Source organism: Anolis carolinensis, chromosome 1 (assembly GCF_035594765.1).
Source record: "Anolis carolinensis isolate JA03-04 chromosome 1, rAnoCar3.1.pri, whole genome shotgun sequence".
Taxonomy (NCBI): Eukaryota; Metazoa; Chordata; class Lepidosauria; order Squamata; family Dactyloidae; genus Anolis; species Anolis carolinensis.
In genome coordinates this window covers 51,650,116-51,667,556 of record NC_085841.1, presented here as the reverse complement: position 1 = coordinate 51,667,556, position 17,441 = coordinate 51,650,116, and the positions used below count along the sequence as shown (strand labels likewise).

At 39.2% G+C, this 17,441-nt stretch overlaps 1 protein-coding gene across 2 annotated transcripts in view; it reads right to left on the bottom strand.

The window, feature by feature from the left end:
* eif2ak2 (eukaryotic translation initiation factor 2 alpha kinase 2) overlaps positions 1-17,441 on the bottom strand; it is a 55,842-nt gene that overhangs the window by 6,948 nt on the left and 31,453 nt on the right. For both annotated transcript variants that reach the window (XM_062974327.1, XM_008125552.3), the window contains 7 exons: positions 12,775-12,860; positions 10,866-10,931; positions 9,146-9,242; positions 7,991-8,025; positions 7,793-7,852; positions 3,813-3,932; positions 2,121-2,252 (listed from right to left, as the gene is read on the bottom strand). In XM_062974327.1, coding sequence (XP_062830397.1) covers positions 2,121-2,252; positions 3,813-3,932; positions 7,793-7,852; positions 7,991-8,025; positions 9,146-9,242; positions 10,866-10,931; positions 12,775-12,860 — 596 coding nt within the window. The remainder of the gene's footprint in view (positions 1-2,120; positions 2,253-3,812; positions 3,933-7,792; positions 7,853-7,990; positions 8,026-9,145; positions 9,243-10,865; positions 10,932-12,774; positions 12,861-17,441) is intronic.

Genomic DNA, 17,441 nt, shown 5'->3' with positions numbered 1-17,441 from the left:
ACCCAATTTAGTGTTTAATAAAAATTACTTGGGGTGGGGGAAAACTTAACTAATGTTTTCCTGGTCATCTCATTTCAAGAGAGTCAACACTTATTTAAGTTAACCAAAAAATCACTTTTCTTAACATCGCAAAAACTGCTATTTTTTATGTGATGTAATGCAAAGGTTGGGAAGAAGTTATAAAGAAAACTGAAAAATCTCAGAGAGCAGTATCTTTCGAAGATCTTTGTTTTGTTCCTCAAAATTAGAAAATTATTGGTAATGTGCTCTATGTCTTTGTATGATTCATTCTCCACTTTTATTATTCCATGTAGTTCTTAACCAAAAAACAATTTCAAAAATTCTGAAAAATGTACATCTTGTCAGAAATAATAAAAATTAACTAGGTATTTTTAATTACAAAAATATGAGTCAAGCACTGAAAGGGTTAAATGGATGTGATGGTTCAGCAAAAGCTGCAGTTCAATATATGCAGCTGTGCCTGTAGTTTAGTTGGCCTCAGTATGAATACACCTCAGTGTGAGTACGTCTCTCTTAGTCAGCCTCAGAGAGAGGTCTCACTGTGAGGTAGGCCTCAGTGTTAGTAGGTCTCACTGTGAGCGAATGCCTCAGTATGAGGTAGGCCTCACTGTGAGAGAATGCTTCAATATGAAGTAAGCCTGGTGTGGGGGAAGCTTCGGTGAGAGAAGCCCCAGACTGAACGCCTCATGTGTGAAGCTCCCAGTGTGAAGGCTAATGTGTGTAAAGCTACGTGTGAAGCTCCTGTGTCAGTTTGTTGTAAGAGGAGGCTCTGTGAGATCGAAGCTGATTATCTGTATGAGAAAGAAGCCCAGTGTGGATGCAAAGAAGGAAGTATAAACAACTTTCTTTGTGTTATGGAAACCTTCTTTTTGTAAATAATGTAATCATATTATTTTATTACTAAGAAAAATCTCCTAAGGAAAAGATAATATTGCTCTGTGTGTTTTTGTTCTTTTTATCACTTTTGGCTATTGGTGCTGGGTAACATTGCTTTTAATAAGTTACTCTCAAGTTACGTTTATGAGGAGGGTCTTTTGTTAATAAGCCCACACATCTCTATATATCTCGTATTTTTACTGATAAAAATATGGCTTTTTTCAATTTCAAAGTAACTCAACACATATATTTTGGGGAAATTATTTGTGACAGTAAAGAACAAGTATGTGTGAAGGACAGAAATTGGAAAACTGTAGTTTGGTGTAAACAAAGACCACAAATCAAACAATAGTGGGTACATTCCTCCACAATGACCTTGAAGGACTATCCCTCATATTCACCCATACACCACAAACTTGGCCAGTAGAGCCCCAAAAAGTCAATGGGGATGTTTTTAACCCTTTTGCTGGGATTGAAGCTCAACACATCCAAGCCTAGGCCTTTTTTCAAGTAATCATTTCCTGTTTTGGAGAAAAGCCATAATTACACCTAAAAAAGTGAAAAGGACCAAAGACATCAAAATGTCCCTTTTCTCAGTGGAAGCTTGAGTTGTAATATGTTGTGACCTTGATCGATGTCCAACCCAGGGCTACAACTTCAAGCCATCTAGTAGTAAAATCCATAAATGTGAGGACATCCTATCTCCTCTTTTCTTGAGGGAAAGACCCAGGATGTCCACCAATATCTGCTGAAGTGGAACCTCTGTGATGAGGAATAGTTGGAGCAGAGACTTGATCTGATATTTGGGTCTTCCTGTTCTCAGACTGACCTCACAAAAAATGAGATATTATCTGCAATGTCAACGTGCATTTTTCCCAATGAAAAGACCTCCCTAGCTGGTCCTTCCTGCTGGGGTGAATCAAATGACCAATGGCTGCGACAAGGACATCTCCCCTGCCAGTTTCCTCTGATACAACCTTGCCACGGTTTCCTACTTCCATTGCTATGCAATAATCCAGTCTATATTTAATGCTCACCACCATGTTTATGGCCAATCCAAGACTCAATACTGCAAATAGTCACACTTTCACTGGTTAAAAAGTAACAGCTTCATGCACCTACACTAGCATCTTAGTGGAAGGGTTTAAGAAGGAGATTCGCTACCATGATGATATATACAGTACTGACACCTCAGAAACCTACTGCTTATGCAGCAGAATTACCTGATATCAACAATGCTCTCTTCAGATGCAAAAGTATCTTCCCCAATCCAACATCCAAAATACCGAACGATGTTTTCATGAGCAAGCTCTGCTAAAACTTTTACTTCTTTATATGTTTTCTCTTCTTTACCTCTGGTTGGAGGAAGCAACAAAAAGACTTTGTTACAAATATTAAAATAGGGATACCCAACAGAAATCACAATCATTTCCATAAGCATTGTTTCTAAGGTTAGTTAGGGTGCACACTTTACTGTAAAATACTGGGAATATAAAGGTTGAGTACCCTTTATCCAAAATGCTTGAGCCCTGACATTATTTTGGATTTTTTTTCAGATTTGCACTGATATTTGCATATACATGCATGAGATATCTTACAGATGGGACTGGATTCTAAATATAGAATACATTTATATTTATATACAAAACATAAAAGTAATTTTATATAATATTTTGCAATACTTTTTTTTTACATAAAACAATCTCAAATGCGGTTGGTGGGGACAAGATTCAGGGCCTTTTGTGTGGTGGCTCCCAGCTTTGGCATGCCCTCCCTAAAGAGGTTAGGGTAAACCCCACTCTTCAAGTTTTCCAGAAATATCTGAAAACATGGCTTTTTAAACAAGCTATTGACCACGTTTAGGGATTATGGCCTTAATCACTATATTTGAAGACTTAGTGAGTGTTCACTTCCACACGTTATGGGGACTGATATTGTACACAACCGCTATTTTCTAGTTTGCTGGGTTGCAAATGGAAAGGGGTTTTATTGCTGTTTTAAGTATAATTGGGTCAATTTTATTGTTATTAATTTTATCTTTCTGTATTTTGCTGTACTTGTATTTTGTTGCACTATTGAGTGCTTTCTGTGAGCCACCCCGAGTCACTTCAGGGAGATGGTGGCTGGATACCAGTAAAGTACTATATTATTATTATTATTATTATTATTATTATTATTATTATTATTATTATTTACATTGGACCATTCAAAAGCAAAGGTATCACTGATGTGGACAATAGTGGATTTTTTTGGAGCATTAGAGATATGGGGTCTTCAGATAAGGGACACTCAATCTATATTGTCCCATCATATTTTGATTTGGAATAAAGGTACAAAACCAGTCTCATAAATGTAAACAAAATATTTACATCAGGCATGGATACTCTTAAAAATAGCTACTTTAGCAGACAGAAATAAATGTTCTCAGAAAAACATCTAATGGGAAAGACCCATTCCTAAGAATCATGAAAAACAGACATGACTCCATTTCAGAACATTTTACACAATACATGTCTTGCATGAATGCACAAAGGAATCAACAACATACATCAGTACAATATATATATATAAAGGTCTTAAGTGAAAATAAAGCAGAACTGCTTTAACATAATCTTTCCTTGTTATAAGAAAACTAAAGTTTGCTGATCACAGTCATCGCCATTTGTGTGCACTTCAACTTTTACGCACAAAATCATGAACGTGCATTCGCCCTGCCAAAGATCAATGACATATCACCATTCCACAACTGTATGAGTATTAAATACTCACTACACATTATGTTTTCTTCACATGGAAGTATCAACCATCAGTACCTCTTAAATATAGTGAACAAGATTAAAATAATCTCATGCAGAATACAGAAATTTATGTTGGAAACAGTAACTGCATATAGAAGCAAGCACAGGACTACTTACTTCATAAGCTTGACTCTTTTGACAGCATATGTTTTATTATCAATTTTATGTTTTGCCTTGAAAACATTCCCATATCCACCAGAATCAAGTTTCTCTATGTCTGTAAACTCCGACAGAAATCTGTATTTTAAAAAAGATAGGAAATCTTAACATTACATGTGAGAAAAAGCTTTATAGAGATGTTATGATGGCAACATATTCCCACAACAGACAATTATGAATTTTATTATAATTTTGTGGCATACAGTGTTATGAATACAGTTATACCTCAATTAAAAAGGAGATGTGTTCTCAAGCACTACTTGTTTAAAAGAAGTTTGGTAATAGAGGCAGAAATGACACAGAAATAACGGGGATACATCCCTACATCACAAAAAAGAAGCAGTTCAACGAGTTTCAGCTAACAAGGATTTCCATTTTGATGGCCAAGCTCATGTATGTTTTTTAACATGCTGGAGGGGAGCTGTTGAGGCAGGCTGATCTAATTCCCCCCTTTCTGTTTTGCTGTTAAAAAGTGCTCAGGAAGGGATTCTGGAGCTATCTGCTGCTCACTGTGCCTCATAGCTAACGTGTTTCCCCGAAAATAAGACAGCCCCAGAAAATAAGACCTAGTAGAGGTTTGGGGGAATTGCCAAATATAAGGTCTCCCCCGAAAGTAAGACCTAGCAAAGTTAATAAGAATGGGACCTTTCAGGCTGCAGCAGAGTTCCACTGGGAAGCACGGCTGCAGGGCAGAAGCAGCACTCATACGCACTAGATGGAAAGAGAGTGCTTGCTTTCTGTGCCTCCACGGCTGGCCCTGCCCTGCCTCCCACCTGTTCCCCGGCCGCCAACGCGTATACACGGCTCGAAGAACCAAGGCGCCTCCTTCCCTCCCTGCCGTTTCTTCCCTCCGAGACACGGCTCCGTCCTGGCCATGCCCCCTTCACCACAGAGGCTTCTGATTAGCTCCTGCTGCCAGGGCGAGGGAGGGTGGAAGGAGGAGGGCTTGAACGCGCTTCCCACTCGCCCCTGCTCCTGCTTCTTAAAGGCACAGGATGCCTTTAAGTCCCCACCTACAATGCCTATCGGGAAACTCATATAATGCAGTTTAATGCAGCAAAACTGCTTATATGTGTCTGCTACACTGATCATATATCATGCCCTTTCAAACTGCATTATATGGCACAGTAGATGGGGCCCCAGGTTTTAAAAAAGGAGGGGGATTGCTTTTAATGACATTCTGTTAAAGAAAGACCACCCCCAAAGATATATTCTGATAAGACCATCCCATAAGAGAGGAGCCCCCCCCCCCCAAAAAAAATAACATCCTTAAAATGAATGCAACAATCACATCTGCTGGGTTGTTGTATGTCTTTCGGGCTGTGTGGCCATGTTCCAGAAGTATTCTCTCCTGACGTTTCGCCCACATCTATGGCAGGCATCCTCAGAGGTTGTGGCAGGCATCCTCTGAGGATGCCTGCCATAGATGTGGGCAAAACGTCAGGAGATAATACTTCTGGAACATGGCCACACAGCCTGAAAGACATACAACAATCCTGTGATCCCGGCCATGAAAGCCTTCGACAACACAATCACATCTGCTATTTTTGTGTTTTCAAAAAAAGTAAAATCAGGACAGTAAATAAAGAACACCACTCAGAAAACAAAGGAATTCCAGACAGGGCTTGAATGTGCTTCCCACTCGCCCCTGCTTCTGCTTCTTAAAGGCACAGGACACATTTGGATTCTCCTTCTCCTATTCTTATTCCTATGCCATGAAACTTATTATTTTGTGCTATTATTCTATTGCCATATTATTATCATATTATGCTATTACTATATCCCATTATTATATTATCCTATTTATATATTTTATATCATTATATTATATTATTCTATTGTTATATCATTATATGTAGTAAAATTTTCATTTTGTGCAGTGTCAGGAAATGTTAGAAACAAATATCAAGTGTTAGTTGGTCATATTGTGACAGGGAATAGAGATGCCTACATTCCTCAGGTGATTTGTACTAGTGTTATGAATTCGTGTGGAATTGCTGTTTGTTTTGTGTAGTTTCATTTGTGTCTTCTCATTTTCGTATTTGTGTCCCACTAATGAAAATGGGTCCCTACACGACACTAATTTTCGTCTGGCTAACAAAATACCCAAATTTTTTCAGTCCATTGCCTGCAATGGGAGGGCTTCTGAGGCTCAGCCCCCCGCTCAGCTTTTGGGCTGGGGGTGAAAATCGCCACACATGGAGGGCATTTCGGTCCAAGCCAAGAGAAAGTGGGGCGATAGAAGGCCTGGGGAAGCAAGGCCCCGAGCTGGAGGCCGCCAAAGCAGGCCTTAGGGGCAAGAGCTCTAACAAGGGCCAGGTGTAGCCCTCCCACTGAGAGAGGGCAGAAGCTTGAGCCAAAGGTCTGAATATGCCTCAAGAAAAAAGTGAGACTTATTACTTATTTATTTATATATTCATATTTATTTATTTATTTATTTATTTCAAAGGCCCTGTAAGGCCAAAGTAACCCTCCTAACGTAGCCTAGAGGCAGGAAGTGTCCTAGCAAGGGCCAGGGGTGGGAGAAAGCCCGGTAGCAGAAAAGGTATTTCTGTGGCTTCGGTAGGGTGCTTTGGCTTTCTGAGGCCTTGCTCAGGCCTTTTTCTTTCTTCTTTCTTTAGGCCGTTTTGGGGCCTACTCCCCTCCTCTCAGCAAGGCGGAAGGGCCACTTGGGCCTTCCTAGGCTTTGCGTGCTGGGAGGAGGGGGGGTAGGCCCCAAAGCGGCCTAAAGAAAGAAAAGGAAAAAAGGCCTGAGCAAAGCCCCAGAAGGCCAAAGAACCCTCCCGGGGCCACAGAAATACCATGTCAGAGCTGCCGCCGCTTGGTCCACCGCTGCTTGGGTCCGTCGCTACTGCTGTCCTTGCTGCTGCTGTCCCAACAGGCCAATGACTGCTCTGGCCCTCCGGGCGGCTTTAAACAGGGCTGCCTGGGCCAGCCTGCTGCCAATTGGCCAGGAGGCCAGGCAGCGGGAGAATTTCCCACCAAGCAGGGGGCTTCTGGGAAGAAGTGCCAGGATGAGCCGCAACGGCCTTTGCCCGATAAGTTGGCCAATGCATATTATTAAGACCCACTGGTACACATCATCTGTAGTGGGAAAGCAGCAGCCCTCTGTCAGTACGAAAGGAAAATGAAAGCAAGCACGATTACTGCAGCTTTAATTTTCATGTCGTTCCCTCATTTCCTACGAAAATGTCACCATTTGTTTTGTGTAGATGAACACTCAATACAAAACAATAGCACGAAGGAAACGAAGGAAAATTTTTCACACACATCTCTAATTTGTACACATATTAGGAATTTCTGTTGACAAACCATACATCCGGTCAACCAAAGTCAGTTCTTTATCTGGGCCGGGCTGTGGCGCAGCTGGCTAGTAACCAGCTGCAATAAATCACTACTGACCGAGAGGTCATGAGTTCGAAGCCCGGGTCGGGTTATGCCCCCAACCATTAAATAGCCCGGCTTGCTGTTTACCTAAGCAGCCCGAAAGACAGTTGCATCTGTCAACTAAGAAATTTAGGTACACTTTGTGAGGGAGGCTAATTCAACTAATTAACAATACCATAAAACTTCCAGCAGCACGTGGAAAGGAATGGGGAAGTACAGCACTCGGTGTCACTCGTGGATGATGAACCAACAGCTCCCTCTGTGGCCGGAATCGAGCATACCCTCATGAAGCCGGAAATGTTAAAATTGCCTCTGTGTGTGTCTATGCTTTATATTGTTTGTCTGATGGCATTGAATGTTTGCCATATATAGGTTCATTGTATTCCGCCCTGAGTACTCTTCGGGGTGAGAAGGGCGGAATAGAAATACTGTAAATAAATAAATAAATAAATAGTCTATACCAAGTTGATCAATCCCATACAAAATCAAATTAATAAGGCAACAGAGAAATATTTTTCAGAATCCCAAATATTTTTCAAACCTATTCTTACCTTTCGTTAACAGTGTATCTACTTTCTCTTTGAGGCAGCATGGAGAAATTAGGTGCCAATCTTGGGGAACAAAAAGAACACATTGAAACGAAAATTACGTAATGCTCAAGCAAAAAATGCCATTGATTTTTTATATAAAGCATTTAACCCCACTAGCAAATCAACTAACTCAAAGTTATCAATAACAAAAGCATGTACCTCTTAAGCTTCGTAGCAGATCCTTTAGGACTTGCCTAGAGGGAAATTAAGAAAAGGTATTACTTCTAAACACATTAAAAGTTGTACCTTGTAATGTAAATGCTTTTCTTAAAAAATCAAACAGTGCCAGGCATCACATGGCTCAAACCAAGAACAGTAAGGCATGAACCAAATGTCCATTTTTTGGAACAACTAGGAGTGAAGGTCCCCGCCTAATCTATCAGAGACACATTAGATCTTCCTGCTAACAGCCCTAAGGTCCTCTGTGCTTCCTTTCCTGACTTGCCCTTCTTCACTTGCAAATTGTTTCCTTTTTAAAAGTATTCTGGAATAGAGGTGCTATATTTCACTTTAGCTGCAACTGCAACATCCTACGGAGTCTTGGGATCTGCCGTTTAGGGAAGAGTGTTTCAGATTTTGTCATCCAGAGATATCAAGTGCCTCACACTGAGCTATAAATCCGAGGACTGTATAAAATGTAACTATGAGAGTTAAACTGGAATAATAATTTTATTATCATGCAATCTGAAAGATCTGCTGGACAATTTAATCAGTCTGCCTAGCCACAATATGAACTTTCCTAGGACCTGTTTGACTAAAGGATGATATATAAAAAATACAGGCTGATGATCCCTTATGAAGAATTCCAAAATCCAAAATACTCCAAAATCCCTCACATGGGTAGTTGAGTTAGTGCCACCTTAACTTTGTGTTCAATGTATGCACTATTTGTTTCATACACAGAATTAAAAAACACCTTTCAGCTATATGTATAAGGTATATAAAAATATTAATGAATTTGATGTTTAGACTTAGGACTCATCTCTTAAGACATTATGTATACATATGCCAACACTGATATTCTAATATCTGAAAAAAGTCAAAACACTTTTGGTCCCAAGCATTTCAAATATGGGATACTAAATGTGTTTAATTTTTAATTTGGAGGGCAGTGTTGTTTTTATAACGAATGCTGTAAAAAAAAAACTTTGGTGGATACTGGTCCATCGTATCAGAACAACGAACGATAAAGCTTGTCCTGCTGCTCTGAAACAAATATGGTGCAATTAAGATTTCAGAATGTATATGTCAAAACAAATTCTTAACAATATCCAGTACAAAGCAATGACATGGAAAACATATTTCATACTGTACCAGAAAGGATGGAGAAGACTCATCCAGATGAATGTCACCAGGTTTACTAGCCAGTTTGTCAGAAATACTATTGGATTCTGAACTCAAAACATCACCACTGCAGAAAAATATATTTAATTAATTTAATTATTACTGTTTAACTCCTGTCCGGTGCCTCCCTCCCAGAGACAAAAACCTTCTGTAGAATATCTCCAAGCACCAAAGCTATTTTAAGGGGGTTTAGAGTAGGAAATGGTTGCTTAAGAAAGAACCTTTCTCCATACTGCCTAAATATGCAGTATACTGAATGCAATGACATGGTAGGATATTTCTTTTATTTTTTTTAAAGTATTTGTGTATTACCTCTCAATCCAATATAGAAATATACAATGAATAAAAACTTTTAAAATATTAACCATATCAATAAAAACTTTTAAAACAGACTAAAAACATCACTTAAAATTAATTTTACAAAGCAAAATTTAAAAAATTTAAAATATGCTGCTCTTAATGTCTTCCAGTTCAGTTGTATGGGTTTGGGATGGGTGGGGATTGCTTTTGGATAAAGCATGTATCAATAATAGTTTATGCCCATTACAAATGCCCGATCCCATTGAGTTTAATGTGTTATTAATCCCTGCACTTTTATACATCAACAAGATAAATAAAATAACAAAATATCAGAATTCCTAAGATAAAACAAAAAACAAATCTGCGTACAGACTTAAGTTGTGCAATGTTGGAGGACAGCAGCAAAAATATATACATTTTCATAACTAAAAAGAAAATGATAAAAAAAAAATCCTGGAGCAACTATTTCCGCTTCTGGGATGCAGGAGGTGACACTAAACTGACTGTCACTGCTGCAACTTCCAGAATTTCCCAAACCTGCACAAAAACGCATGGTATCACTCCCACTGACCCCTCTTGTGCCTCTATTCTTGCACCATGATTTTCTTTCTGGGCGGCTTAAAGCACTGAGGGAACTGTTTACTTGCACTATTAGCTCCCTACCAGTTGTAAAATGGTCCAAATATTGAGACATTACATCCAAAACTTGGGAAAGCCAGCGTGGTAAAGAGGTTTAAGCATTGAACGAGGACTCTGGAGACCAGGGTTCAAAGCTCTGCTCAGTCAAATTCTCTCAGCCTCAGAAGAAGACAAGGGCAAATCTCCTCTGCACAAAACTTGCCAAGAAAACCCCTGGCAGGGTTGCCTTAATGTCAGCATAGCTCAGAAATGAATTGTAAGGAAAATGAGCTGATCCCACTTTAGGTTATTGGCACTGTTCTGAGTTCAAATTGTTGTTTTATATACTAGTGGTTTTATTTTGTATTGTACAGTGTGTTTATTTTATGTGTTGTTTTAGGCATTTTGTGCCATATGTAAGCCGCTCCAAGTACCTTTGGGGAGATGGAAGAGGGATACAAAAATAAAGTTGCTATCATCATCATCATCATCATCATCATCATCATCGACTTATTTAGCTAATTTCCCACACAAAATAATTGAATATAATTTGGAAATCTTAACCATCCACTGCTTCAAACAGTTTTGGCTTACTTGATTGGGAACCAGGGAGGGAGGGGGGGAAACTATCTTTGTCTTTCTCTCTCCACTGGCTCTTTCTAATTCTCCCACAAGGATGACACAAACAAGACAATATGTGAATGCTGCAGACTATCTCTGCAATCACCTCTGCATTTTTACTATTTAAATAACAAGTAAATTTGTCTCTTACTTGGTGTTTTGAAAAATTACATATTCTGATGAATCTGAGGCAACATGCACGGCTTCTGAAAGAGATCTGAAAAACAAGTTTTTAAAATGCAGTTTAGGTTTCCTAAAAATCTATGATTACACAAAGGCTATATCATTTTATTCCTTTTTTGCCAGGGAAAATACAAAAATCCCAAAAAGCAGATACTGGGTCATCTATATGTAAAAGGACCCTTGTGGTTGCTGATACTCCCTAAAAACACCTCAACAGCATCCACCCAAACATCCAATTCACCATGGAAAAAGAAAATGAAGGAAAACTACCATTTCTAGATGTTTTAGTAATCCGCAAAACCAATCAACAATTGGGCCACACAGTTTACAGAAAACCTACATACACGGATAGATACGTACCTTCATAAAAACTCCAACCATCACCCGTAAAAAAAAAACAAAAAAAAAACAAAAAGCATAATCAAAGCCCTGACAGACTGTGCACAAAGAATCTGTGAACCCCACCTCCTCCAAGGTGAACGGCACCACCTAAACTGGGCTCTACAGGCCAATGGATACTCCACCACAGACATCAGAAGAGCTGTAAGGCCAAGAAAAAGCCATGAGAACAAAGACAAAGATCCATCCAGAGGAAAGGTGTTCTTATCATACATCAAGGAAACCATTGACTGCATTGGCAAGCTGATGAAGAAACACAGCCTACAAACTATCTACAGACACACTAAGAAAATCCAACAAATGCTCCATTTAGCAAAGGACACGAAGGATTATCTCACCTCTGCAGGAGTCTACCGTATACTGTGGACAAGTCTACATAGGGACCACCAAACGCAGTGCCAAAACATGAATCAAGGAACATGCAAGGCACTGCAGACTAACTCAACCAGAGAAGTCAGCTATAGCAGAGCATTTGATGAACCAACCTAGACAAAGTATATTATTTGAGAACACAGAAATGCTGGACCACTCTAACAACTACATGTCAGACTACAAAGAGAAGCCACTGAAATCCATAAGCATGTAGACAATTTCAACAGAAAGGAGGAAACCATGAAAATGGACAAAATCTGGCTACCAGTATTAAAAAAACTCTAAAATCAGAACAGTAAATAAGGAACAACACTCTGAAAACAGAGGAATTCCAGACATGAATCAATCAAGGGCAGCTAACACCACCGAACAAAGGATTCCCCCCAGGCAGGAAGAAGCCAGGACATGAAACTGGCAAGGCCATTAATGCTAATCAAGGTGATTAACTACAATATTCACACCAGCCTCTGACAGACAAGAGTTCTTTCTTCTACCCTGGACCTTCCCCAGATATAGAAACCTTCCTTGCTTAGTTTTTCCAATAGACCTCACAACCTCTGAGGATGCCTGCCATAGATGTGGGTAAAACGTCAGGAGATAATGCTTCTGGAACATGGCCATACAGCCCGGAAAATGCACAACAACCCTATTGATAAGGATATTTCAAATCCTAAACAGAACACAACTTCATTAGTTGAAGGAGTGCTTCTCCCTGTATAATCTGAGGTCTGCTGTAGGGAGAATACAATGTGGAAGGATAGGAGAGATGGCTTTCTCAGTTCTGGGACTTACTTGATAAAATCCACTGCAACCTGCCGAGATCTCAGGAGATGATGATATTGTTTGGCATCTGGCTATAAGGATACAGCCAGATGTTCCTTCAATGCAGCCCTGCGAGGGCTTCAGCAGCTAAAGGGGGAGTCCTGGAAGGACTGTAATCTTTGTCTAAAATCCTGACCTCAATAAAATCTGACATGCCCCCCCCCAAAAAAAACTCCACAAATTATGGCATATTTTAGCTTCAAGCCAGTATACACCACTCAGAGGATGCCAATTGAGGACTTCAATGCAAAGTTTTCTTTAAAAAACAAACACTTGTCACTTACTTTCTAGTTACCATCTTTGATGCTCCCAAAGAATCAGACATTGATCCATTTGCAATACTATCTGAAGGGGCATCATCATTTTCAGCCTGGAAAAGAATATGGGATAACTCAGTAATTGCCAACAGAAGGATCCATTTCATCTGCTGTTAAGTAGCATAGTGATTTAAACTGGTGTGCTTAAATCATTAATTTGATATAAAAGACAGATGCAATTGTAATGAAAATGTGTGAGTGATAAGCAAACAGGAAAACAATTGGATGACTGCGTAACTGTTTGAAATGTTCATCACATCATCACACACAACAGGTTGCCTATGTCCTGAACTGTACATGTGCTCATACAGGATGTAAACACGTCCAGATGTCTGTGAGCAGCTGTGTATCCATGCTCACCCTAATGTAGATCCAGGTTCAAAGGTATACTGAAAGCTAGAGGAAAGATCTCTACCTGAGTAAGTTGAACATACATGTGAATTCACGTACGGTATAATGTTCCTATTATGAAACTTCTGCGGCAGGTATTATGTGTATTATTGTTTGAAAGAGGAAGAGCATTTTTGAAAGTACATTCATTTTTATTATTGATATTCTTCCCATTAGAGAGAGTTGCAGATTCTTCCATTTTTCCAAATCTCTTTCTATTTGACACGCTTTTTAGACAATCATTCTTTCAAATACGGTAATTCAGTTTTACTAGCATGGTAAGGTAAAGGTAAAGGTTTCCCCTGATGTTAAGTCTAGTTGTGTCAGACTCTGGGGGCTGGTGCTCATCTCCATTTCCAAGCCAAAGAGCCGGCGTTGTCTGTAGACACCTCCAAGGTCATGTGGCTGGCATGACTGCATGGAGCGCCATTACCTTTTATGTTTTTATTGCTGTGTTTTTCATGTGTTTATAATGATTGTGATTTTTAATGCCTTTTAAATTTATTTGTGTATTTTTGTATTTGATATTTGTATTTGATATCACTGTATGCTGGTTTTATATCTGTAAGCCGCCCCGAGTCCCTCTGGGGAGATGGTGGCGGGGTACAAAAATAAAATAATAATAATAATAATAATAATTATTATTATTATTATTATTACCTTACTGCTGGAGTGGTACCTATTGATTTACTCAAATCTGCATGTTTTTGAACTGTTAGGTTGGCAGAAGCTGGGGCTATCAGTGGAGCTCACCCTGCTCCCCAGATCTGAACCGCTGACCTTTTGGTCAGCAAGTTCAGCAGATCAGCAGTTTAACCTGCTACGCCACAAACCAGAGGTAAAACCAACCCCTTATAAGAGTTTCATATATAAATTATATATATGTATATATGTGTGTGTGTGTGTGTGTGTATGTGTATATATATATATATACACACACACACACACACACACACATATACATACAAGCTGTGCCCGGCCACGCGTTGCTGTGGTGAAGTATGGTGGTATGGGAAATAAAGTATTGAGGAATTGGTGGTAGTTAAGGTAAAGGGTAAACGTTTTCCCCTGACTCTGGGGGTTGGTACTCATCTCCATTTCTAAGCCGAAGAGCCGGCGTTGTCCGTAGACTCCTCCAAGGTCATATGGGATGACTGCATAGAGCGGCGTTACCTTCCCACCGGAGCAGTACCTATTGATGCACTCACATTTGTATGTTTTTGAACTTCTGGGTTGGCAGAAGCTGGGGCTAACAGTGAGGGCTCACTCTGGTCCCCCAATTCAAACCTGCAACCTTTCGGTCCAGAAGTTCAGCAGGTCAGCGCTTTAACACGCTGCGCCATCAGGGGATATTATTTCCTAAAGGTTGTGAATATACAATATTTCTGATTGGTTTTTTTTGTCTGTTGGAGGCAAGTATGAATGCTCCAATTAGGAAAAACGATTAGGATGTAATGGCCTTGCAGCTTTAAAACCTGGCTGTTTCCTCCCTGAATTTTTTGTTGGGAGGTGTTAGCTGGCCCTGATTGTTTCCTGTCTGGAATTCCCTTGTTTTCGGAGTGGTGTTCTTTGTGATATTTTATGTGCTTCTACTGTCTGTGGCCCTGAGAAAACAGAGGATTTGCCAGACTTTCATGATGGGAATACTTTGTTGGGAGGTGTTAGCTGGTCCTGATTGTTTCCTGTCTGGAATTCCCTTGTTTTCGGAGTGGTGTTCTTTGTGATATTTTATGTGCTTCTACTGTCTGTGGCCCTGTGAAAACAGAGGATTTGCCAGACTTTCATGCTGGGAATACTTTGTTGGGAGGTGTTAGCTGGTCCTGATTGTTTCCTTTGTGGAATTCCCCTGTTTTCAGAGTGTTGTTCTTTATTTAGTGTTCTGATTTTAGAGATTGTATTGTTCTGTTTTATTATACCACATTAATTTTTATATATTTCGGATTTTAGTGTTTTTGAATACTTGGAGCCAGATTGTATTCATTTTCACGGTTGACCGCAACACAATAATAATAATAATAATAATAGTAATAGTAATGATAGTAATAATAATGACTTTGGTAATACACAGTGCTTCACTCCCTTCTCAGCTTCCTTTCTGGAAGAATCCTTTCTTGGGAGGTGTTAGCTGGCCCTGATTGTTTCCTTTGTGGAATTTCCAATTTCCCTGCTTTCAGACTGTTGGTCTTTATGTACTGTCCTGGTTTTAGAGATTATATTGTTCTGCATTATTCTACCCCAGTAATTATTTCATATTAAAGTAGAATCTCACTTATCCAACATTTGCTTATACAATGTTCTGGATTATCCAACGCAGTCTGCCTTTTCATAATCAATGTTTTTGTAGTCAGTGTTTTAAATTCATTGTGATATTTTAGTGGTAAATTTGTAAATACAGTACAGTAGAGTCTCACTTATCCAACATAAACGGGCCGGCAGAATGTTGGATAAACGAATATGTTGGATAATAAGGAGGCATTAAGGAAAAGCCTATTAAACATCAAATTAGGTTATGATTTTACAAATGAAGAACCAAGACATCATGTTAGACAACAAATTTGGCAGAAAAAGTAGTTCAATACGCAGTAATGCTATGTAGTAATTACTGTATTTATGAATTTAGCACCAAAATATCACGATATATTAAAAACATTGACTACAAAAATGTGTTGGATAATCCAGAACTTTGGATAAGCGAGTGTTGGATAAGTGAGACTCTACTGTAATTACTACATAGCATTACTGTGCATGGAACTACTTTTTCTGTCAAATTTGTTGTATAATATGATGTTTTGGTGCTTAATTTGTATAACGATTACCTAATTTGATGTTTAATCGGATTTTCCTGAATCCCTTCTTATTATACAACATATTCACTTATCCTGCCAGCCTGTTTATGCTGGATAAGTGAGACTCTACTGTATATTGATAATGTTATATTATCTGCTTACAGCTGGATTATATGAGGCCCCTTCTTCACAGCTGTATAAAATGCACACTGAAGTGGATTATATGGTAGTGTGGAGTCAAGATAATCCAGTGCAAAGCAGATAATATAAGATTATAAATGGGTTATGTAACTGTGTGGAAGGGCCTTGAGTCTACACTGCCATATAAGCCAGTGCAAATTAGATAATCTGTGGAAGAAGCCTAAGTGAGGCCTAAATCTGCCTGTCCCCTAACTGAATCCTGGCTGTCCCTTGGCTGAGTTGGTTGCTAGGAGACCAAGTGGGCAGAGATTAGCCCTCTAAACTAGCAGCAATTGGATAAAAACAATTATTGCTCTCCCTCTAATTAGGACTTTATTTTTCTTTTCTTTTTGTTGTATCAACCTAGAGACGTGGATGATGGGTTGTGTTGTCAAATTTCGAGGTTGGGGGGCCTGTAGTTTTTTTGTTTTGTCCGGTGCCCTGATTCCATCACTCTTTTATATATATAGATATGCTTTATTAATCTTTACTGTATAAATAAGATATGGAAAGTTTCCCTTTATGCTTCTAATGTACTACATTTGATTCTTGTGTAGTTTCCTCTATAGCCACTCCTTGTGGTTCATCACAAATATCATTGTCAACAGATTTTTTCTTCTTAATTGCAAACTTATCCATTTTAGTGGTAATTACTGAACTCAATCAACAAATTGTGCAAATTATAAAAGTTATAACAGTACCTACACTTGAACAAGACCAGTATATCACATCTATAATGAATAAACCTCTCTGAAGGTTGTTAAAAAGAGGCTGAATGGCTATTCAGGGGTGCTTTGATTATGGATTCTTGCCTGGCTGAAGGGGGTTGGACTAGATGCCCTTTGAGGGTCTCTTCAGACTCATTCTTACTCTCTTCCTCCCCGCCCCCTGGCTGCTGTGGTTGAGGCCACTGCCATTGGGAGCCAGAGAACAAGAAGGAAGAGAGGCCTCTTATTCTAGTCATTTAACCTAAATCTCACCTGAACTGAGCTTGGTTTGAATTTGCTATTTGTTAACACATATAACTAACAGAGAATGAGCCCAAAGTATCAGTTAGAAGGCACAGAACATAACTCTAGTCAGTATCCACAACATAATGTTCATCTAGTAGAAGCTTGGGAGGTCAAAGTGGCAGGGCGAGATCTACAGCTTAATTCTAGCCCAGGGTTTTGTTGAAACAGACAAAATGGGACTCTAACTAATGATCTAAATTACTAGACTTCTCCGCTCCCTCCCTAGATTGAAACTTTAAAGTTTTGTGAACTGTATACTCTGTTT